At 43.5% G+C, this 25,048-nt stretch overlaps 2 protein-coding genes across 4 annotated transcripts in view; one reads left to right on the plus strand and one right to left on the minus strand.

Moving 5' to 3' along the window:
• The window catches only part of smc4 (structural maintenance of chromosomes 4), a 34,246-nt gene extending 13,345 nt beyond the window's left edge, over positions 1–20,901 (minus strand). The window contains exons 1-11 of one of the 3 annotated variants that reach the window (XM_076282936.1): positions 20,737–20,901; positions 18,010–18,158; positions 16,842–17,032; positions 16,162–16,353; positions 14,896–15,072; positions 12,638–12,802; positions 8,931–9,058; positions 6,381–6,521; positions 3,965–4,115; positions 2,514–2,678; positions 1,118–1,351 (exon numbers count right to left, since the gene is read on the minus strand). In XM_076282936.1, the coding sequence (XP_076139051.1) occupies positions 1,118–1,351; positions 2,514–2,678; positions 3,965–4,115; positions 6,381–6,521; positions 8,931–9,058; positions 12,638–12,802; positions 14,896–15,072; positions 16,162–16,353; positions 16,842–17,032; positions 18,010–18,148 (1,683 nt within the window). In that variant the 5' untranslated portion in view covers positions 18,149–18,158; positions 20,737–20,901. Of the gene's footprint in view, positions 1–1,117; positions 1,352–2,513; positions 2,679–3,964; positions 4,116–6,380; positions 6,522–8,930; positions 9,059–12,637; positions 12,803–14,895; positions 15,073–16,161; positions 16,354–16,841; positions 17,033–18,009; positions 19,031–19,584; positions 19,791–20,736 lie in introns of those variants that run through there. The other 2 variants (XM_076282938.1, XM_076282937.1) reach the window with 2 other exon arrangements.
• A 2,030-nt stretch (positions 20,902–22,931) lies between these two features.
• ift80 (intraflagellar transport 80 homolog (Chlamydomonas)) overlaps positions 22,932–25,048 on the plus strand; it is an 82,806-nt gene continuing 80,689 nt past the window's right edge. Inside the window, exon 1 of the mRNA XM_076282940.1 lies at positions 22,932–23,152. The gene's annotated coding sequence lies outside the window, so the exon portion shown is untranslated. The remainder of the gene's footprint in view (positions 23,153–25,048) is intronic.

Here is a 25,048-nt window from a genome sequence, read left to right on the forward strand (position 1 = left end):
GCACGCGCACACACACACACACAGAGAGACGCACACACACGGACACGCAACATGCGGACACACAGACACACACACACACACACAGACACAGACACACAAACACACACAGATAGAGAGACATACAGTCAGACTCAGGAGCACATTGAGATGCTTCGGTGCCAACCAGGAAGTGGCATGGAAATGTGTGGTTGGGGGAGGTCAGCGATACGATTATTCTACTGGACACTTCCTCAACCACCTCCGCAGCACATGTGCATGTCCTATCTCTGGAAAGCACGCAGTGCCTGGAGGGATCACCTCCATCCTCTCATTCATCAGTCACCATGCATGCATGTCCTGCCACAGCATCCAAGGGCATTGCAGCTGAATGCAGGGTGCACTTGGCAAAGGCACAGATAGCATATGGCACAGATTTCATTGACTGACTTCTCACAATGGACAGTCAACAGTTAAACAGTAACTCATTAACTCGAGCTGTGAGAGCTGCGAGCAACTCTTCCTAACAGTAAATGATATGACGTGAGAGGAACTGACAGTAGGGGCCTGCCGACGTGAGAGGAACTAACAGTAGGGGCCTGCCGACGTGAGAGGAACTAACAGTAGGGGCCTGCCGACGTGAGAGGAACTAACAGTAGGGGCCTGCCGACGTGAGAGGAACTAACAGTAGGGGCCTGCCGACGTGAGGGAGTACGACGTTTGGCTGAGCGAGGACTCTTCTGGGCCAGAGTGCACTACTGCGCCCAGGGCCTGACTTGCGGAGAGTGTGGACGCAGAGATTTATGTGGCCGGTGGCTCCGCTAGTTCACCGCACATGGAGGCAATCAAGCGTCGGTGTCCGACTTGAGGGACTCCGTATTAAGAAAAGATTCCCACTGATGCAGCGATTGCTGCACACAGACGCAGTGATATTTCACAAAACACTCAACACGCTTCATGACTGATTAAGGGGGAAAAAGGGAGCGTGAGACTGATAAAAAGGCAATGTAGTGCATTGAACAACTTGCCATCACATCTAGGATAAGTTTAACAAACACACACAGACTATAATCCAGTTCATTACATGACTTACTATTGCATCTACAACCGTTTGAAGCTTTACACACACACACACACACACCTTCTTGAGTTGCTGCTCGCACTGTGGGATTTTGACCTCCAGGTCCTTGATGGCGGCCTTCCTCTCCTTGAGGGTGTCTGTGGCGCCCTGCAGCGTGTCCTTGGCCTGGTTGAGCTGCGTGAGCACGCTCTTGTGCTGGCTCAGGTAGATGTCCAGCTCCGACTGGGCCACGTCCATGCGGGAGCGCGTCTCGTTCACCTCCTTACTCAACTCCATCAGCTCCCGCTCTTTCGTCTGGGGGACAGCCACCAGAACACGGGGTCAAACGTGTGTGTGTGTGTGTGTGTGTATGTATATATACTGCTCAAAAAATAAATAAATAAATAAAAAATTTTTTTTTAAACCTTCCAGCCTTTTCTCCATTCTCAAACTACATTCACAGAATGTCTGACAGTTCTTGCAAAATAAAACACTCGCCTCAAAAGTTTTACTTTTACTTGTGCTCAGAACCAAACAGTGTATGATTGAAGTGTTCCCTTAATTTTTTAGATAGATAGATAGATAGAACCTTTAGCCAGGTGTAATTTTCAGTCAGAACAAACATGTTGGTCATGAGAATAACAAACATTAAATCAATATTTGCCAAGGGGTAGGTATAAATAATTTTGTTCCTAACTGTACATGTATATAAATATAAAAGAATAAACAATTGCACACTTCAAATAAATAAATAAATAAATAAATAAATAAATAAATAATCTATAAACTTTGAACGACAGGGGAAAGAGCTATTTAAGCCACTTCGAAAGTTTGTTTAGATCCAGTGATTCTGCCGTCATGGAAACGCTACGTCAGACTTCGGGACTCTATTTGTTTGATTAATTGCAGTCCTGCTTGCCAGTGCCTGTCTTGGTGCCTTCAGGTTATATGAAGAGGAGGGAGGACTGATGAATGAAATGACTAATTAATGAACTGATCTCATTTCAGACTTGGAGGGACAGGGAAAAATGGTTGAATGGATTTGAACTTAATGGCAGCTGCATATCTGCAACACAGCAAAATAAGTCTCACAAAAAAAGAAAAGTGAGCCTGATGTGTGTTAAGTAAAAAAAACACCTGGAGAAGCCACAGCAAAGAATAACAAATGTTTTGATCGTGTTTTCAGGTAGTTTTCGCATAACAGAACATGGCTAATTGGACTACATGCATGTTGCTCACGATGAGTCAAGACAAGACAAGGCCTGAAGTGTGAAACAAAACACACACACACACACACACACACACAGGAGCAGCTGATGCTGCGTGTGCTGCTTGCTGACTAATTGGACTACATGCATGTTGCTCACGATGAGTCAAGACAAGACAAGGCTTGAAGTGTGAAACACACACACACACACACACACACACACACACACACACACAGGAGCAGCTGATGCCGCGTGTGCCGCTTCCTGACCTCTTTGTCCTGCTGCAGGCCCTTGGTCTCCTCCTTCAGGCTCTCCATCACCTGGGCCAGCTTCTCCTCCTCCACCACCTTCTGACCCTCCAGCTGCCCCTTCCTGTTTGTGGCCTCCGTGATGATCTTCTCACTGCTGGCCGGGATGTTCCTCACCTCCTCCAGCTGCGCACACACACACAGCCTTACATTAGTACCAGCCCAGCCAAGTCACACACACACACAGCCTTACATTAGTACCAGCCCAGCCAAGTCACACACACACACACACAGCCTTACATTAGTACCAGCCCAGACAAGTCACAAACACACACACACAGCCTTACATTAGTACCAGCCCAGCCCAGACAAGTCACAAACACACACACAGCCTTACATTAGTACCAGCCCAGACAAGTCACAAACACACAAACAGCCTTACATTAGTACCAGCCCAGACAAGTCACAAACACACACACACAGGTCATGGACCTACACAACAAGCCATGGTGCTTCCCAGTGGCAAAGACAGGACCGTCCTGATGGACCCTTTGAGTTTTGGGCCTGGGCTATTGTCCAGGACTCAGTCGTAATTAACAATCACGGTTACTTGAAGTGCTATTTAAAGGCATTTTGTTAGGCTCAACTGCTTTGTGTAACAGATGGCAACTCCGGGAGAGAGAGAGAGAGAGAGAGAGAAAAAATAAAAAAAACGACTCACACTTTTGTAAGGGGATGTAAACGCGGGCAGAAACGAAAGTGGGCTAATTAATATAAATGCCGGCTAAGAATAGCTCTGGTTACTTTTTACAAGTAGCTTGCCGTCCAAGAGCGGCATGGGAGCCAGATTCACCCGGCCAGCCGATTCCTACAGAGCAGGCTCTGGAGCTCCCCCTAGAGGACGCCCAGGGTATCGCGGCCCGAGCAGCCATACACAGCCCAGGCATTTCCTGCAAAATGGCCCTCCGAACACTTTCATCCGCACAGCTCAACCTTGACAAGCCTCATACGCATGTGACGCACTCCAAAAAAAAAATGTGTGTGTAAACGTTACAAATTTCACTCAGTTATTACTTTAGCACTATGATAAACAAGTTATATTTATTTAATTTTCCCCCCTTCAATATTTAAAGATTTTGGGTTGAGTTTTTTGGATTACAAGGGAGCAGCTGCTTTTTCTGGAAGTGGATCTGAAGAGAACTCTTTGCCTTTGTCTGATGCCAGATTCATTAGTTAAGAGGTTATTAAGCCATGGTGCATGGCGCAGCAACTGGAATGGCCATGAGTAGTCAGGGACCAGAGAGGATGGAACAGAGGACACACACACACACACACACACACACACACACGACATATGCATGCAAACACACCACACAAGACAGATGCATGCATGCATGCATGCACACACACACACACACACACAACACAAGACAGATGCATGCACACACACACACACACAGACAGACACACACCTTCTCCTGGTCCTTCTGTAGCTGCTTGTCCAGCTTCTTGGTCTTGCTCTTGCAGTGCTTGAGCTTCTCGCGCACCTCTACGTCCTGCAGGTCCAGCTGGGTGAACTTCTCCTTCTGGCTCTCGATGTACTTGGTCACCTTCCCCAGCTTCCTGCACACACACACACACACCTTTCAGCACATACCCCACACACACACACACAGCCTCCTGCACAGACGACACACACACAGCCTTCTGTACAGAGGAGACACACACACACACAGCCTCCTGCACAGAGGAGACACACACACACACCCTCCTGCATAGAGGAGACACACACACACACACAGCCTCCTGCACAGAGGAGACACTGTCACACACACACACACACACACAGCCTCCTGCACAGAGGAGACACACACACACACACACACACACAGCCTCCTGCACAGAGGAGACACTCACACACACACACACACACACACAGCCTCCTGCACAGAGGAGAGACACACACACACACACACCCTCCTGCAAAGAGGAGACACACACACACACAGCCTCCTGCATAGAGGAGACACACACCGACACATACACACACACACACAGCCTCCTGCACAGAGGAGACACACACACACAGCCTCCTGCACAGAGGACACACACACACACACACACAGCCTCCTGCACAGAGGAGACACACACACACACACACACACACAGCCACCTACACAGAGGAGACACTCACACACACAGCCTCCTGCACAGAGGAGACACACACACACACACACACACACAGCCTCCTACACAGAGGAGACACACACACACACACACACACAGCCTCCTGCACAGAGGAGACACTCACACACACACACAGCCTCCTACACAGAGGAGACACTCACACACACAGCCTCCTGCACAAAGGAGACACACACACACACACCCTCCTACACAGAGGAGACACTCACACACACTCTATTACCTCTTTTCAATTCAATTATTATTAGCTATTTCTTTTGTAAGCAGATGGAGAGAGAGACTTCTGGACATCTGCTTTGTCAGTGTGCAGTCTATCCCTTAACTCACAATAGGCCAACGTGTTCGGTTTTCTTTTTTGGTTTTCCTGCTTTTATATATATCCATTCCATGTTAAATTATTATCTGCCAACTAATGCAAATTACAGTTTCTTTCAGATGGCGGTGGCTCTCTGCCATCTGTGAGGCTGCAATGATTACATTATCCCAACTGAATCGATAGGTGCGCAATCTCCGTCTGAAAGCCTATTATTTGTTCTCGCTTGTTTTCGAGCTAATAAACCAAAACAACTATGATCTATATGCTCCAAAGAAAAAACTATTTGAACACTCATCAATGAGAAGCTCAAAATATTTAGCCTAGGTCCATTTTTAGAGTCGTTGCTAATAGCTGCATTTGGCCTTGGAAAAGTTTGCGTTTCCTGAGCGCCTTTTAGTTATGAAAACATTAACCATCAGCGACACATGGAAATATAATGCTAACTGAAACAACTGATGAACAAGTAATAACTTTCTAAGACAACATCAAGCTATTAGGCCTAGGTGAATTCACAATCACACTCAGTTGAGATTTGTTAGTTTCGCAAAATGACATCTGGGGGAACGTGAATTTGTGAGTGAACACTGGTTGAGCTCACCTCAAGTATTTTGTGTAAACCACCGTTGTTTGCAGAAAATATAGCATAACGAGTGGCCACTTTGCTTTGCCGGTCATTCTCACTTGTCACTTTCTCTCTGTATGAAATAGATTTGTGGGAGATTCTAATTAACGTTCTCCAGTGAGCTTTCCGGAGATGTTGGATGTCTGCTCGTTTTTGCGTAGTTTTAAGTAAGAAATCGTACCCGCGTACTTTGATGTTAAAATGCATGGTTGCTGCACAAAATGCATATAGGTTGGCAGGTCTAACTCACACACAAGCCTCCTCCTGCACAGAGGAGACACACACAGCCTCCTGCACAGAGGAGACACACACACACACACCCTCCTGCAAAGAGGAGACACACACACACAGCCTCCTGCAGAGAGCAGACACACACACACACAGCCTCCTGCACAGAGACGACACTCGCACACCACAGGCTGAGGTCACGGGAGGTCTTGAGTGTTCCACTAAACTACACAGGTTTGGGACAGAAGAGGAGGGCTGCTCGGAGTGGAGAGTGTGAAAGCACAATAAGGAGCAGAGCATGATGCAAAACCACCCACTCACACACACCCTCCTGCACAGAGGAGACACCCACTCACACAAGGAGCTGACCAGAGGAGGCTAGAAGGGATACTCCAGCCAGGGTTTCCTTCTTATCTGGAGAGCAGAATTTTCAAATTCACAAATTCACAATATTCACACACACACACACACACACACACACACAGCCGTGCTAAGAGGGCCGTGTTCCGTAACTTACTTCTCCACATTTTTCAGGTCTTGGGTCTTCCCTTTCATCTCCTCGGACAGCTTGTTGTTTTTCTCCGTCAGCTCCTTGGTGTCGTCTTGGATCTGCTGTTTTTCCGCTTCGTGCTCCACCACACGTTTCTGTAGGTCATGGCTGGTGAGCCAAGCGCAGGCATACAGTTAGACACACACACACAAACACACACAGAGAAACAGGGAGACACACACACACACACAGAGAGATGGCAGAGTCGGCCGCAGGGCATGAAGAATCAAGGCCGAAAAAAAGAAGAGAAAAGGGCTCTTTATGCGAATCCCGACGGGTCGATACGCTCACAGTTGCAGCTTGGATTAGAGCGTGGCGCGACCTCGACTCCACATGTGCGTACTCACATCCCGTAAGGAGAGGGCATCAGAAGCACTACCACTTGTCGTAAGCAGTTTTAGTTGTGGACAAACAGACTACGTGAGGTTAAGAGTGTGAGGGAGTGGGCCTGGGGAGATGGACAGTTTACTGGGCTGGGCCCATTTCATGCTTGCAAATTTAATTTGAAATGTAATCCACCTATTGGTGACAATCGGAACTGCCACCAATGGAGACTAAACGATAATCATGCAAAAAGCAGCTCATCTTTGATTATGAATTTACTTATTTTTTGATTATGAATCTCAGGATTTGCAATGTAGCAAAAAAAAAAAAAAAAAAAAAAACAAACAAATAAAATAAAGCAACTCAGTTCAACAGTAGCCCAACACCCAGACTTGAACAGTCTCATCCTAAGCCAGGCTGACTGCGTGCGATGGGATACCAGCGCAACTGGAAGTCAGGAAAACAGTAAGGAGTGCCCACTGGAGCCGCTGCACTGCGCTGCGCACCAAAGCAAGGCTCACATGATGCAGCGCTCCAAACATTACAATACTAACCTCAGCTCCAGCCATTAAAACAAGTAATGCATTGTCCAGGCAGGCAACCATTTCCACCCCGCTATTTGCCCCACTTTCCACTTCAAAGTGCTTGGCTAAATGCATTCTGTTCTGGGCACACACGCCACTGATATAAATGCAACTTGCAGAGTGTGTGCATGTGTGCTCCTAAACCCTAATATGTGGCCTTCATCACATGTAGTGCAACACTGAAGCTTATTACACTTGCAATGTGACAAGAGTCTCCAAAACAACCCTAAAGGGTCATCAACCAACCTCCACAACCTATAGAGGACTATGCCATGGCCACGCATCCAAAACAACGCTACAGGGTCACCAACCAGCCTCCACAACCTATAGAGGACTATGCCATGGCCACTTCCTTAAGGATATGGCGCTGTATTGATCACATGGAGCCTCCACAACCTATAGAGGACTATACCATGGCCACTTCCTTAAGGATATGGCGCTGTATTGATCACATGGAGCATCGCATAGGTCAATGAAGTGCACCTTTGTGTCCAAAATGGCCACAAGGACACTGAGGCACAACCAACTGAGAGCAATGCTGTGTGCATTTCCTTGTAGGATGTGGTGGTGATGTGAAAGTACACACATATGTGCTAGTATGGGCTCCATATATGTCTCCTACGCACACAGCTGAATCCTCTTGTGTGAAAGTGCATGTGTGTGTGTGAGTGAGTGAGTGAGTGTGTGTGTGAGCGAGCGAGCGTGAGTGAGTGAGTGAGTGAGTGAGTGAGTGTGTGTGTGAGCGTGAGTGAGTGAGCGTGTGAGAAAGAGTAGTATAGAGTCTTTATTGTCCTATAAGGATATTCTTTTTCACACACACATCATTACATTCCATGCAGGATATACACAGCCTCACACATATCACATAACATAACACACACCATACCCCTCTCTCTCTCTCATCCACCCCTGGGGGGTGGATGAGAGAGATGGATGAGAGAGAGAGAGTGTGTGTGTGTGTGAGTGAGAGACAGAGAGTGAGTGAGTGAGTGTGAGTGAGAGAGAGACAGAGCGAGAGAGTGAGTGTGTGAGTGAGAGAGAGACTGAGAGACAGAGAGAGAGTAAGTGAGTGTGTGAGTGAGAGAGTGTGTGTGTGTGTGAGTGAGTGAGTGAGTGTGAGTATGTGTGTGTGTGTGAGGGTCAGAGACATACATATAGTACTGGCAGAGCTGGCTCCTCTTCTTGAGTGAGTGAGTGAGTGAGTGTGTGTGTGTGTGTGTGAGTGAGTGTGTGTGTGTGAGGGTCAGAGACATACATATAGTACTGGCAGAGCTGGCTCCTCTTCTTGAGTGAGTGAGTGAGTGTGTGTGTGTGTGTGTGTGAGGGTCAGAGACATACATATAGTACTGGCAGAGCTGGCTCCTCTTCTTGAGTGAGTGAGTGAGTGAGTGAGTGAGTGTGTGTGAGGGTCAGAGACATACATATAGTACTGGCAGAGCTGGCTCCTCTTCTTGAGTGAGTGAGTGTGTGTGTGTGTGTGTGTGAGGGTCAGAGACATACATATCGTACTGGCAGAGCTGGCTCCTCTTCTTGAGTGAGTGTGTGTGTGTGTGTGTGTGTGTGTGTGTGTGTGTGTGTGTGTGTGTGTGTGTGTGGGTCAGAGACATACATATAGTACTGGCAGAGCTGGCTCCTCTTCTTGAAGATATCGTTCTCCAGCTGTAGGAACTCCACCGCCGTGTTCTTCTCCCCCTCCAGCGCGTTCTTCTCCTTCTCCACCATCTTCACCCGGTTCAGCTACACACACACACACACACACACACACACACACACAGTCAACACCTTTCATTTAGACAGGGCACCTCCCCTCTACAACACACTAAAGGCACGCACACACACATTAAAAAAGCATGCCCAAGGTGCTGGGCATGGCCTGTGTGTTAGAGGTCATTCTGGTCTTCCGCAGCACACTGGAGGATGAGGAACTGACCAGAGATCTCAGCGGGTGACTATTTACACAACTTGCTGTATTATATTTCACAATGCACCGAACACAGCTACACTGTGTACACAAGAGACAAGAAGATAAACAGCTTCTTGGTTTTTTTTTTTGTGTGTGCAGTAAAAACGCAAAAATGTGGGAAACAATTTTACAGCAGCTGGAACCAACAGTAGATTGATAGAGCGTCCATACGCTTCCCCCATCGAACGATCAACCGCTCTCTAAAGCTTCTCAAAACATTTGACACAAATCCACATAGTTTCTTTGAGCATACCCAATTGACTAGTAAAATCTTACCCAATGACTTGAGAAATTAAAAGCAGTCTGACCATGTTTTCGGATAGCCAGGGACTGGTAAAAGCGCCAGGGTCACACCACTGGAAGTGCACTGTGATCCGACGGTCACAAACATGCCCTGTGGTTTGCCCCAAGACCCATAGGATTGATCACGGAATTTATGAAAGACGGCTACAGTTACAAAACACAGGGGCAAATCTAAAGCTAAAGGAAAAAATCTAATTAAGACATGGCCACTTGTGAAGAGCACTGTGAAGTGTTGACTGTGAATGGCTGTCTCTGGGGTGCCCAGACGCAGAGGTCTCAACAAGAGGGCTTCAGGCCTTTAAGCCCAGACCATTTCTAAGCCTGAAGTCATCAGGCATTTTTGAAGATGTCGCAGGCCCACAGGCATATTGCCCATTTTGAAATGGTAAACGGCCTAGCCCATGGCTGAGACAGGCCTGAACCCTTTAAACCCTGTGCACTGCCCCCCTACATATATATAAGTGTATATACACTCTTTTGATCCTGTGAGGGACATTTGGTCTCTGCATTTATCCCAATCCGTGAATTAGTGAAACACACTCAGCACACAGTGAACACACAATGAGGTGAAGCACACACTAATCCCGGCGCAGTGAGCTGCCTGCATCAACAGCGGCGCTCGGGGAGCAGTGAGGGGTTAGGTGCCTTGCTCAAGGGCACTTCAGCTGTGCCTACTGGTCGGGGTTCGAACCGGCAACCCTCCGGTTACATCACTACTGCCTCTAGGCCTGAACACTTTAGACCCTGTGCACTGCCCCACTACATTAATGCTGCCTCTAGGCCTGAACCCTTTAAACCCTGTGCACTGCCCCCCTACATTACTGTTGCCTCTAGGCCCTACACCAGAGGGCTGCAAACACTATATATTATATTACAAAAATAAATCAGTAGAGAGGAAAATGCAAATAGGTGGCTTAGAAAAATAAACTGGATTTTTTTTTTTTTTTGGCATTTTGCCAAATCGATACTGCCTATGATTCAATAAAGTGTGGTGTCTTTTGTAACTTCTGAGACTTGGGATAAAATTAATGTTGTTTCTTTTCATTCTTATTGAAGGTGTGTTCTGGTTTTGTTGAGGTTTGCAGTGAAATGCAGCCTATCCCACACACACACATTGGAGAGTGTGTAGGAAGTGATACTATAATCCAGAAGTTGCCTACACTGTTTAAAAACTATTTTAAAAAAATATACAAATGAAAATTAAAACTATATATAAATAAATAAATTGTGCATAAAATTTTTATTGTCTGTCAATCTATGTTTCTCTCACTCTCCCTTAAACACACACACACACACACACACACACACACACACAACTACCAATACTGACAACAGTAGTGGTAATAGCAATATGAAGCACACACAACCACGTTCACTGTTCTGACATCTACAAATAGTCTGGATAATTATTTGGACAGGAAACGTATGACTGATTAAGTATGTCGCTTGTGGCAATGATATGCATTACATTTTACCAAAAACAGTTTCAGTTTGAATGTTGGGGGGGGAAGTCATATTTCATGCCTCTCCGTTAAGCCATTATGCTCAATACTGACAACAGGAAGGACAACCCGGGACACCCAAAGCAGATACATACATTTTTTAAAAAAATATATATTTTAAAAAGCTCTTGTCCCAACTGTATTAAGACTCATGAGTGTTGACAAGTGCATTTAGCAACACTATGCAAACCATACAAATTACCTCTATCTGGAATTTGGCCATCATGTTCGCAAGTAGAAACAATTCAGAGAATGGAAAAAATAAATAAAAATAAAAATAATAAAAAACTAAATTCCAGACCTTAACCAAATGTTCCACCAGCAATCACACTACTCGTGGGTACATTAGCAAGCTCATTAATGATGCGTTCCGGAATTTTAATCAGGACATTGACAGTTGAAGGCAGAAATGCAGGCCCCTGAAGAGTGGATAATCCACTGTGCCATGCCCTGGGAGTCTGTCTGCGCCACCCCCCCCCCCCCCCCCCCCCACACACACACAGAGCACATGGCTTTGTTCAGGCCTAACTCTGCACACTGCCGATCTGTCTCAAGAACAACAGAGTGGTAGAATCACCACATAGCCAGGCACAGCTCCTCTACAGAACAGGGCAGTGCAGACAGACTCTAACACTAAACACTCACAAATAAAAAAAAAATATTGAGATTTATTTTTGTACGTCTGTTTATATTTCTTTTCAAGGGATTACAAACACAGACAATCTTGCACTGAAAAATAATAATATCTTTTCACAGTATCCCATGTTAAATTGTTTTAGCCCTGACAATGGCGAGGGTTAACAAAAGAGTGAGGGTCTGGGTGTGTCACCGTGGCAGTTTTTGGAGAGCGTGTCGAGATTAGCCTTTGTGCCTTGTGAAGCGCCTGGGCAGGTGTCAAGAGAATTAGCGCAAAGCCCGGTCAAAAGCAAATCTTATTTTACAAGCGTCAGTCCCACTATGGTGTGCGCTGTGTGTCGGGAATAGATAAGCTATCCCACGCACTGTTTACCATATATGGACTTAAGGGCCCAACAACAAGAAATTAATGCCTGCTCACACACACACACAACGAGCATCCAACCCCTCCACCCCCCCCAGCACAGAAAGCAACAGAGAGAAGGGGTGTAGTGTACTGCTGAGATGAGATGAGTGTTGGAGCAGGGATGGATGGAGGTGTGTATTGTGTTGGAGGATGGATGGAGGGAGAGATGTAGAGTGTTGGAGCAGGGATGGATGGAGAGATGTAGAGTGTTGGAGCAGGGATGGATGGAGGTGTGTAGAGTGTTGGAGCAGGGATGGATGGAGGTGTGAAGTGTGTTGGAGCAGGGATGGATGGAGGTGTGTATTGTGTTGGAGGATGGATGGAGGGAAAGATGTAGAGTGTTGGAGCAGGGATGGATGGAGGTGTGTAGTGTGTTGGAGCAGGGATGGAGGGAGAGATGTAGAGTGTTGGAGCAGGGATGGAGGGAGGGAGAGATATAGAGTGTTGGAGCAGGGATGGAGGTGGACAGGACTGGGAGGGTGGTGGACAGGACTGGGAGAGCGCACCTTCTCTCCTCTCTGCTCGTTGAGCTGCTCCACACGTTGGCACAGGGTGTGAATGGGCTGCTTGAGCCGGCAGGAGCCGATGATGTCCTCCAGATACTCTAGCATGCCCTCGTCGTGCTCCGTCTGACCCTTGGGCTTCATCATGGCGATCTGCTCCACCTCGCCCTGCAAGAAGCGGACAGGCCAAACACACACTATTAAAAACTCAATCTTGATTAATATACCCCCCCCACACACACACACATTTTTCTCTCTCACACACACACACACACACACACTAACCATCTGAGGAAGAACACTTAATGAACCAAAAACAAAACTAGAGTGTCATAAAGCTACTGTAAACATATTTTACAGTAAAATAACATTCAAAACAACTGATTTATTTTTAAAGTAAAATGGAAAATCAACACAGAAGGAAAATGCCAATATTTTATTGACAAATAACACAAACCTGGGGGGAAAAACATCACACACAAAATGACTGCATGGCCACAGATCTATAAAATTGAAAACCAATTGAAATATTTAGTAGTACATCCATGGAAAAGCCACAAACCACATGCCAGTCATCCATCCCCTAACCTGCATATAAGTCAAAGTTCTGAGTCACTCTCTAGCCTTTATCTGTTCACCACAGTCAATGACTAAACAGCAATTTCACTATGAGCAACAAGCTCGCTAAATGAACTATTTTATCACCGACTCTTGCCAAACCAAGAATATGCCAGAGAAAAAAAATTAAATATATAATAATAATAATAAAATAAATAAAAAATAATGTGTCAAGTTTGCCTTTGTTGGCAACATTTGATTAAAACACACCAATACATGCTGATGCATTCAGTCTAAAAAAATGTTTTTGAAACAGAACAGAAACCTATTGATGACAAAACACAACCCAAGTAAAACTGTGGCATATTGCGGAGCACAAAGCTGGCTGATGGAATAAAATAGAATAAAACTGTGAGGGATATTTGCTCGCCCTGCAAAGCACAGGCCCTGTGAAGGCCTTGAGTGAGAAGGGGGCTGATAGAGGCAGGCAGCCCTTCCCTGCTCTGGCATCATCCAGGGGGGGAAAGACCAGCGCAATGTACTCTACCCCCCCCCCCCAAATACACACACGCACCAACCACACAGCCTGGGCCATGACACTCCAGGGGAAACCCCCATAGCAACACAAAGCACAAAGACAAGCGAGTGTGCTTCATTAAAAACAGATCAGGGACCAATTAACCTTGACCTTTGCTTTGTGTTGGACTAATTACGTCAGAAGGTGACAGCAGCAGAGAGAGAGAGAGAGAGAGAGAGAGAGAGAGAGAGAGAGAGAGAGAGAGAGGGGAAAGACTGACCAAATTTGCTGGTGCTGGTGGCATCCCAAACACACCCTAGCCAGGACCAGCAGGCGGTCAGTGTCACCAATCACAGACGATCACCCACCAAACGGAGTCATATCAGCATCGAACACCATAAAGAGAGCTGTTTGGTGCCTCCACACACTCACGTGCCCCCCCCCCCCACACACACCTACTCTGCTTGCAGGATATTCCCCTTGGAATGATACCCAGAAAGCTCATACTGTGACACTGAAATGGGCTTGCATGCACAATTAGCCAGGAAAAATCCAGCCACTGAAAATGCAATATTAAAATTCCGTGCCACACAAACAAATCATGAACTGCCTCAACTCCGAGAAATCATGCTTAACAAAGAAGATGCAGAAAGGAAACACTTAGCTAGATGGATGGAAATACACACACACACACACACTCTGATGCTGGACCCTGCCATACTGAAGCAGCACAAGTAATATTGGGGTTAGGTTTTTTCTTTACACACACCAATATTTACGTGCTGCTAAAGCGTGGCAGGTATGTATGGCGGAGATGCTTTGCCCTTTGACTCCTGTGAGAGCGACCTGTTGATTCACTCTCGTCTCAGCGACCTGTCCAGAGGTCCACGTTGCTTAGCCCATTGAATGCTAAAGCAGCAAATTATGGTTTGCACTCTGTCAAGATAGTTGAAAACCATGATGCGCTGCTATAGCGGTCCAAGGCCTCGGGAGAAGCCAGTTCCCCCTTCTGCAAGTGTTTGCCACAGCAACATACACCGCTTGCATCAACAAACAAATAAATAAATACTAGCTTTAAAAATTCGAATAAAATTCAACAAAAAATATACACATGCAATCATACCGATAAGCAACACAGAGAGGCAGATTTTAATCAGGCAGCAGCAAAGGAGGTGTATTTAATTACCTGTAAAATCAAAAACCTGTTGTGGTCCAGATCAATTCCATGACTGCGCAGCAATATGCCCACGTCTTTGAAGGTGGCTTTTTTGCCATTGACGTGGTAGGTGGAGGAATTGTCTTTGCCAGCAGTTCTTGAAACATAGAACTTGCTGTTGGGGATGACTTCGAAGTCATCTCCTTCCTGGAGTTGAGAGGAGTGAGGGGGAGGGGCAGCAACATCAGAGCAGCATTTAGCGTCCTACAACACTATACAAACACTAGAGTATCTTAGAGAGCTAACTAACTCTCTTTTACATTACTTCCTTCCCTCACTGTCCTTACAAATGCATCCTTTTACCCAGATGAATCACAGACTCTAATTTGGAAGTGTTGTGAAAAAAAAAAGTAAAAGTAAAATACAATAAAAATTCATTAAAAATATAAAAACATGGAAATCAAGATTTATATTTGTAGTTCCATGTGGGGCTTGATATGTTGAACATTTCCATGAAATGACTGAAAGCAAAACTACAAAAGGAAAATGGGAAATTACCTATTTGGTTTGCACTGACACTTAAATACACCAATAGGTGTAGTTAAGAAAATATTTTCTAAAAAATATATTATTCTTTTAATATACCCCCTTCAAAAAATATATTTACATGCATTAATGAGATTGCACCAACATAACAAATATTATAGCATGACACTTTGCTCTTAAGGGTTTTTATAAAAAATATCCTAAAATTAATTAAATAATTAATTAAATTCACATAACTAAATATGTAAAATCCACCAAAACCAGGCCAACATAAAACACAATGCTGGACATGTAATGTACGAATTTTGCAGGTCTGGCTCAAGTTCTCACACAAATTAAGTTGGATATGTGCTTTTGCTCACTCACCAAGAGAACTATGCTGGGTGTCTTGAGATTCAAAAATAGGGGGTAAAAAAAAAAAAAAAAAAATCATCGCTACCGCTTAGACAGTTAGATTTTATAAATACATAAACAGTACTGCAATTTCATTTTTATTCAGGATTTGGAAACTTTTGTTTGTGTTGTTCCACTAGAAGGCCATAAAGCCCTGCACAGCCACAAGTGCAGTTAGGGTGGGAGGGGGAAAAATAAAAAAATAAATAAAAATTACTGTGCACTTATGATTTTCATTTAAAATACAAAAACAACTAATCCAAACTTTAGCAGCCCAAGTGCAGTTTACAGCTAAAAAAACAAATCACACACACACACACACTTGTGTCAGCCATATTTTTTGTTAATGATTTTTACCTTATCAATAATTTTTTGAAAGTGCACCTCCACTGTACAGCTCTGCACATCCTTGAGCTTGTCTGAGCTGTGGATGAGCACAGAGAGCTTTTTGGACCTGATTTTTTGAGCCCTGTACCCAAACACAAATAGCATGGAATCGATCACGTTGGATTTCCCACTGCCATTGGGACCAATGATGCAGGAGAACCGCTGCAAAGACACAATGGACGGATGAGAAAAACACCAAAAACACAAAATATCGTGTCCTATACTTATGATCACTTAGTACAGAGCATTTAAAGGCTAATAAGACCACATAGAATATTTCAATGCACCTGTGAATAGACCACAGGTGTACAATGCAAATTAAAATAGTTTCTCAAAAGCAGGAGGTTAGCCCTCAACATTTTTTTTATAAACACATACAAAACCATAAACAGAATGGATGTTATATAGTTGCACTGCCGAAATCAGACAGATTACATTATATCTAGCAATCTCACCATAATACTATCATATATTACACTAATGGTTTAAACAATTAGGAAGATTCACAAAACAGAGCAGAACTGTAAAAGTACACATAAGACCCAAGAAGGAAACAGGCAACACCCCTCTTTTAAAACTAAACAATCTCCCTTAACGGCTGCAAAAGAAGTAGTCTCGACTTCTTTAAACTGTTGTATTTAGCCTCATACCTTGTGAAAGGGCCCGAGAATCTGTTCGCCTGCGTACGACTTAAAATTCCTATTAACAATATGCGTTATCATCAGGCGAGGAGCGCCCGGCTCATTGGTCATCGCTGGGGGCGGGGGTGGAGGGATGCTACCGAGAATCTCCTCCAAACTTCGATCATCAACCGCCTCGGCAGGCTCCCCGGGAACGGCATCTAGAGCAAAAAAAGTTCATTTCTAGAGGGTGCATCGGCTTGTAGGGGAGGGTGAAAAAGCAAAGCCAGAAACACCCCTCCTTCAGAAAGAGAGAGAAAAAAAAACCCAAACAAAACACAACGCCACAAATCATAAGATGAACGCTCACAGAGGAGAAACAAAGGCTATGGACGGTCGGGAATTAAGTTGCTTATACGGTCTATGATCGAAATACAGTTTAGCCAATCTCATTAAAAAAAAACTCTAGGTATATTGAAAAGGTGATGTGCCCATTTTACACACACAATCCCTGTTGCTTTAAAACACACAAAACGACACAGCAAACTCTAACTACCATCACACGTATCCATATCAAAGTATAACGAACAGCTGGTCCACTTATTTACTTACTCCGTGCAAGCAGCTCATAAAGAAACTTGTGTAGAATAGCAAAGTTTGAAATCGATTATTGTGTCCACCTCACACACACAGACACACACACACCAGAAAAAAAGCAAACAATATATTTTTTCTTGGCTTGTTCTTTCTTTCAATTAGATACACAACATGTAGATTTTAACACGCACGGTCTGCTTAGCGCAAAAAAGCAATAATACACCTCACTATGCAAGTTACATCATCAAGTCCAACAAAGAAAAGTTCACAAATAACACAACTAGATGTCTTCAATGCCATCCATTATCTAACCAGGTCAATTTATTAGGTCATCTAGGTTGCCTCAAAAGCAATACTCAAACGTGACAATATTGGTCATCTCTGAAATGAAATGGGACAATTATAGGTGCTTGGCTCCCATCAGTTACCTAGCCAGTTAGCTTAAATTTTATGAATACATGGCAGTATATGAATAAACGTAGCCGATCAAAATTCTGCCATATGCACTGTCACCGTAAAAGTGACAACATCCATAGCAAGATTCGAAAAACGTACACATGTTTGCAGGAAAATATGATGATATACATCATTTGTTACTTGCCATTTGTAAGTGGTGGCTCCTGACCATTGGAGTTCACTTCTTGAGGGGGTAAGTCCAACTCCTCATCCGAATCATCCAGAGGCTGCGACCCTTTCCCTCGTGGCTTCGCGGCCGATACTTTAGTCGTTTTAGCTGGCATAATTTTAAATCTGAAGAAAATGTAACAGGGGTCAGGGCATGAATCCAGTGCCGTGGTGCGTAAAGCATAACTGCTGCTTGTCCATCTCCTCCTTTGAATGTCAAAATGCAACTTTCTCTACCCCCCGTCAGCCCTGCCATTCTTTCGAGATGCAGTTTAGACGTTGACCCCTCGGAGATAGACAGAGAGCATCTCGAACAAAACTGTATGAAGTGCCTAAAAATGGAGGGAAACGGATAGAAAAAAAAATCTGCTGCGTCGCCACAGCATTTACTCTTTGCAATATCACTAAACGGATGACGCATGAGTTATTAGTATTAAAAGAATATTTACGTCGTGTCGTTTACCAGCCACCAACAATGCAAGAAAACGCAGCAAGCTACACAACGAAAAAACTTGTATGGGATCTACGGTTGTAAACCAAACAGGCACAATACCACTATTTGTGTAAAGCAGCTTGTTACATATTCTTAAATTAAAACAACTTGTTTTGATTTAACCGACAAAGCCAGTAACCTATCAAATTTCACTCGGCGTTTGCTATCCTGACACTTAAAATTACTTTGCTGGGCCAGGCGTCACTATGCCACATTACAAAGAACCCCCACCGAAAAAAAAATGGTGACGTCTCCTGTTGTCAGTAACGAGAACAGCGCTCAAACAATATGTGACTATACCATTTCCAAACCAGTGTTTAAGTTATATTCCCAAACCATGGCATGATACGTGCACAAGAAACCAGCTAATTGGATGTCTCGCAACGGGCAGGTCCAAAATTAAAATAATAAATTTTCTTCCTTGTACAAGTTTGACAACCCAAGTAACCACGTTTGGTGGCAAATACGAAAACACGGGGTTGGTGGAATCGCTTGCTACAGGAAGCAGTCAAGTTAGCCAACTTAGCTAACGTTAACAGTATTGCAAATGATGTGTCCGTGCCAACCCTCATTTGACCAAAAACTAACGTTAAGGATCCATGCTCCTACCGAGACGATTAATAACACTGCTTTAAGTCAGCAAGCTGGTAGTCTAAAGTGGCCTCTAATAGCAACAACATAAGTGCATTAAATTCGCAAGGGCGTAATAACTATCTTAATAGTTGACTGTTTAAGGTAGACTCACGTTAAACCAAACCTGAACTTATTCCGAATTCAGATAAATGTTGGCAAATCATAGTCCCATATGCACAGGGTCTGCTAAACTTCCCCATTCGTGACAGGCTAATAGCCATTTATCATTGCTAAAATGACCAGCCAACGAACCAGCAATGGAATCGGTCATTTCCATTAAGGTTGACTATAACATTATTTAAAATGTGATAACCCTACAACCAGGGATGATGCAATGGATAGATTCAAAACTGCCAACTTTGTAACACTGAAAAGACTGGTCGTTAACATTAACATCATATAACTTAACGCTGCATCTGCACTCACAAGTAAAAGTTAGTTATTCTTCGGAGGAGCGAGTTAGCTGGCGCCGAGATTAGTCCTCTATTTTGCTTAGAAAACTCACTCTATCCACAACTAAGTTGGCTGGTTAGAGAACGCATCTAACTTGCGTAGCAGCTAACTTAATATCGGTTTGCAATAAATTAACCTTTCTAATCTCCACAATGTGACTTCACCTAATCACGGGGTAAGCGTAACGCTAAACCAGTTTGCCAACTTAGGAAGCCAGCCATTTTAAAGCCATGACATTACTATGAAGCATTTTATAAGTCAACATTAGATGGCTTTGTGCGTTTTTCAAACGAAACACTTCTGCACTTCTCTGATTTATTTACATTGAGGTTACGACTATGCTGACCGTTAGGCTAACTTACCCTATGTAGCTGCTAGCTCTAACGTTACATCTTGGTGTTAACGAAAAATAGCATTAATGGTAAATTACCTAGTAGCTGCTACGTTAATCAACGTTTGAATGTTAGGATTAAACATTAACACGGCCACAACTATATCGTCCAGCCCAACAAAATATTTGCCAGTTGATACCAAATTTTAAAGTTAACTGTTATCTTGTGCATTGTTCTAACCATTACAAAAAGCGGAGTTAACGTGAGGTTTCCAGTTGACGATACTTCCAGCTGTTGACGTTACAAGTAAATTAATATTCGAAAAGATAACGTTTGTTTTAACGTTATTCAGTTTCGCATCAAAGCGAATGGCTTCTCGGGATTGACAGTAGCTAACACTAAGCTTGGGAATGAGTTCAATATGCTACAACTCCAAAATTAAACTAGTCAGGATAACGTTAACGTTAGCTGGTCGTTAGAATTCAAAATCCAGGCAAGGGACCAAATTGGCGGGTTAAATACATTCCTTACACCACAATGCAACTGTCATGATTGTCCTTTCGCGTCCTCTAACGTTACCAAACTTGATCGTACAATACTGTAAGCTAAATGTCAACAAAACATACCAATACTATAACGTTAGCCTAAGATTACATAGGTAGCTAGCAAGCAACCATTAGCCAGCCGACGTTAAGTCATTGGTTAGCTCAAGGCAGCTAACGTTGGTTCATTACTGAGTAAACTAAGACGATAGACAGCTAGCTAACATTAGCACTTTGGAATCATTGTTTACCTTTTCTTTCCTCGTAAAATTATTTATATTCCTTAGGATATCCAGAGCGAGCGTTTCGATTTCAATGACCGCTATGTGCCTATCAACAAAAACTAAAAAAATAACAATCAAGTGTTCAATGATCAAGGTCCTGCAACTTTACAGACTTCTATGAAGAAATTCTCACTCGAAAATGGCGCCTAAACGCGCTCGTCGAACCAAAATTCGTTACAAATTCACGCATGGCATCATGGGAGTATACGCGATTCTAAAATCAAGAATTTTAACGCCATCCAGGCAAAATCTAACTAGACACTGCTTTTCAACGTGCATTTTAATATTGTATCCAATTTTATTTCAAATAACATGTAATATAACTTCAATATATTGCGGAGTGTTGTTACAGAATAACAAATTCAAGACAGACCCCCCTAGACTTTGAATAAAGAAGCTTTGGAAAATCCTCCAATGGCTGTGTAGGAACCGTTGCCTGGAGACAGCACTTGCGCGTACAACTTGGAACAATTCAGCAACACACAGTGACGTCAAGAGGAAATCTTCGTTTCATATCAGTAAAGGTACTTACTTATTGATTGAATAAACCCCCCCCACACACAATAATGTCACACGATTAGGTAGTCAGTATTGTATATAATTCTAGCAGCACTGATATCCAGACAAGGTGAAATATTTTGACAATGGCATTTGCTAATGACGTATCCCAGGCTGCCGTGTGTTAACGTAGCATCTACCGTTGGCAATGCTAACGTTCTTTAGCTTGGTTAGACATCATTAGCTGCTACCAGTTTGGTAATGCTAGACTGATAAGACGTCGGCGTTATCGTTGTGTTGAATATATTTCAGTGGGTCTGTCCTGTGTTTCAAGTAATGTTGACTTAAGTAGTGTATAAGAATGTAATTTATTGGTGGTCTGTGTTGAATTGGAGTTTAGAAGCATAGCCTAGCGTTGTTTTAACTTTAGGGGATCCCTCCGGACAACTTCAGCCACTTCTGTCAAGCTGCAAACGTATCCTTCCTTACGAAGCTATGGTAGCTGACGTTAGTGGGATGTTTTTGATAGAGCAAGCTAGATACATCAGCAACTAATGTTAAGTATAAAACTGGTGGCGTCAGTGCTAGGCTAACTTAACGTTTAATTACTCACGTTAGCTACTTTTTGCACACAGAAAGGTCAATGTTAACATACGTTCTATTTGTCAGTTTATGGCTGACACATCGCGTGGTTTGCAAACTGTAACATCAGACATCATTACTTTGTGCATTCATGCCACCTTAGGCCAGTTACACTAACCACTGATTAGGGAGATATGTTGAAGAATAGTTACTGTCATGAGCTTGATAATATTCTTCGGCTGTTAAATGTTCGCTGTAGTAGACTGTTTGCACTAGGCACAGACTGTTAGCGTGAGTGATTAACGTTAGCTCTGCGGCTGTGCAACGTCATGAAAACCAAGTTGAGATAGCTTGGCGTTGTGGATTTTACTCTAAGACGCCATTGTATGAGTCACCTTAAAAGCCACTATTCCGATGGATATTTATAGTCCTTTATGTTGGAGACTTGTTTGTTGACGTCTTGGGGCAGGCATGTCATAGAAATAGATGTTAACAAATGATAGAAATAGATAGTGTAATTATTAGGCCCATACATATTGAATAAAGACAACCAACAAGCAAAACACAATACGATATTGCATGTAACATTTGAACATGTTATACCAAACCCCCAGTCAGACATGTTTTGGCTTTATAAGCTTCAGTTAGCATCCATTTCAAATGATCTATACCTATGTGTGAACATAAAGGAGCATAAGTAGTGGTGGTTGATGGTGGTTCTTTTGGTCATTAAAGAGTTTCATGTCTTGTATATGTTACAGCTTAACACCTTCACAACACAAATCTGAAGAACTTATTCATGAGAAGCGCATCACCATGAGGTTGAAAACAACCCTTCTGAAGGAGCCCAAACATATCCTTTTCAATCTTGTTCGTTTATATTGTCAAAGATGGAAGCACATAGTAATGGAAACTGATATTATGTCCTTCTTCTGTCATAACTTGAGTTTATGATATTTGTTTGGTCAGTTTTACAGTTTATAAGACAATAAGAGCCTAGAGTATTTCAAGCTGTGTTGTATGCCTGCGGCCTCTGTTGCCTTGCCTGCAGTATCAGTTGAGCTCCTTAACGGTGGCACACACAGGGAGTTGGTGAGCTGTGTGGGGTGGACCACGGCAGATGAGCTCTACTCGTGCAGTGAAGACCATCAGATCCTGAGGTGGAATTTGCTGAACAATGAGACCAACGTGGTGGTCAACACACAGGAGGACATCTATCCCATTGACCTGCACTGGTTTCCCAAGAGCAGTGGTGGGAAGAAGCAAACCCTGGCTGAGATATTTGTTCTTACCAGCACAGATGGTAATTCTTTGGCTGTCTTTGGTTAATTGTGCTTCTCATAGTCCAAAGCGATACTCGGTGTGCCAGTTTTGAGGCATTCGGGGAATATGGAGAGGTATGAGTGGTGCTGAAGTAGGCCACAACTGTTGTTCTTAATGACGGATTTCCCCTGGTTTTATAGGCAAGCATTGTTTATCGTTTGTTTGTTTCCTGCCATTTCATTTAACATAACAAACAAAGTTGTAGTGGTCAGCATATTCATGACTGACTGATGAAATGGTGATTTACAAATAACAGACAGACTGACGTGTTGCAGTACAGACAGAACAGAATGACAAAAAAGATGAAGCGCAAGAGTTCAAATGGTGCTCGAAATATCTGCAAATATCTCATCACTTTGCAGACCTCTCTCCCTAGTCATTATTTGCAGACCTCTCTCCCTGGTCATCATCTGCAGACTTCTCTCCCTGGTCATAATTTGTCTAATAGTAGGGGAGCCCATAATGTTCGAATGGGAGCACTGAGAGGGGTTGGACTTCAAGGGGATTGAATGTATGGAAAAATTATGTCTCCATTTTTTTCGGAGGAGTTTCTTATATCTCCCCCCTTCAACTTTTCTCTATTAATGAGACGCTACAGTACAACAGGGTTAAAATCTCAACTACATAAATATTACCATGAAACTTGCCCAGTTGATTACTCACATAAAGAGAATGATTTGTTTAGATATGCAAATTAGATTTAATATACACTCAACTTTACATATTTCTGAACAGAAATCTGAACATTGGATAAAATCAGGTTCAAAATGATGGTGTATTAGATGGTGTATTAGATACAAAACTCTAAGTAAACAGAAAACTAACATGTCCCCCCTGTTTAGGGTTACATGTAGTATAAATCAGGATATGGTGTAGTACAAACCCTTCATTAAAAACCTTTGGAATATTGGTAGGTATTAAACAGGAAAGTGTGTTGTGTAAGTGCTATTGGAGTAGAGATTGCTGGCACAGAATATGAGAAAATTCATTTTGACAAAACGGCCTGTAATGATATGTATTGTAACTGAGCAGTGTTGCTAAAACCAACAGAAAAAAAATGAGACATAATTTTTGCTCTCTCTTTTTAAGAACCCCAAGAATCTCAAAAATTAACAAAAAAAAAATGACAGGCACCCAAATCTGATACATTGGCCTCCCTACTATGAATATGATCCTCCTTTCCTGAGTGCAATTCTGGAGTGTTCAGAGTTTGACCTGTGGTCAGGTTCATGAGTATTAACAGATATCCCCAGTGTGTTTGCTTTGTCATTTTGCAGTATGTTGGACAGACTTAACATTTAGCTTATGCACCATTATATCTAAAATGCTTTGTGTCACTTCAGGCTAAGCAAGACATGTATAAAGACAAATGAGAATAGAGGATAGATAGCAATGAATCATCCCGATGAGGCAAGATTGATGCTCAGGGCAGGGCACTGTTTGTGTGTGTGTCTGTGTGTGTGTGTTTGTGTGAGAACCTCCCTCCCATTGACCCGCCTGACTCTCACGCGCTCATCAGATGTAAACAGGCCAGTGGAGACGCTGTCCGCAGAGCGTTCCCCTCCGTGTGCTCGCCGCAGTAATGCCAGTGTGGAGTTGCATAAACACACCCACAAACTAAAGCAGCAATTTGGTCTGGCATTAGCCCGTGGTGATGAGCACCCTGTTCAGTCTGTGAACTCACTTTCAGTTCCTGGACCAGTTGTAGTGGATAACCTAGATATACGCATATGGCTTAGAGGCCGCTACTATATACATAGATAATATGTACACTTAGCCATCCGGTGCAGTAAAGGACAACTGGTTTCAGTGTACTTGATAATATGTACACTTAGCCATCCGGTGCGGTAAAGGACAACTGGTTTCAGTGTGCTTG

This window comes from Alosa pseudoharengus, unplaced genomic scaffold, assembly GCF_046254945.1.
Source record: "Alosa pseudoharengus isolate Yale_2024_CS ecotype anadromous, Long Island Sound unplaced genomic scaffold, YU_APseudo_1.1 YU_APseudo_1.1_scf_13, whole genome shotgun sequence".
Classification (NCBI taxonomy): domain Eukaryota; kingdom Metazoa; phylum Chordata; class Actinopteri; order Clupeiformes; family Clupeidae; genus Alosa; species Alosa pseudoharengus.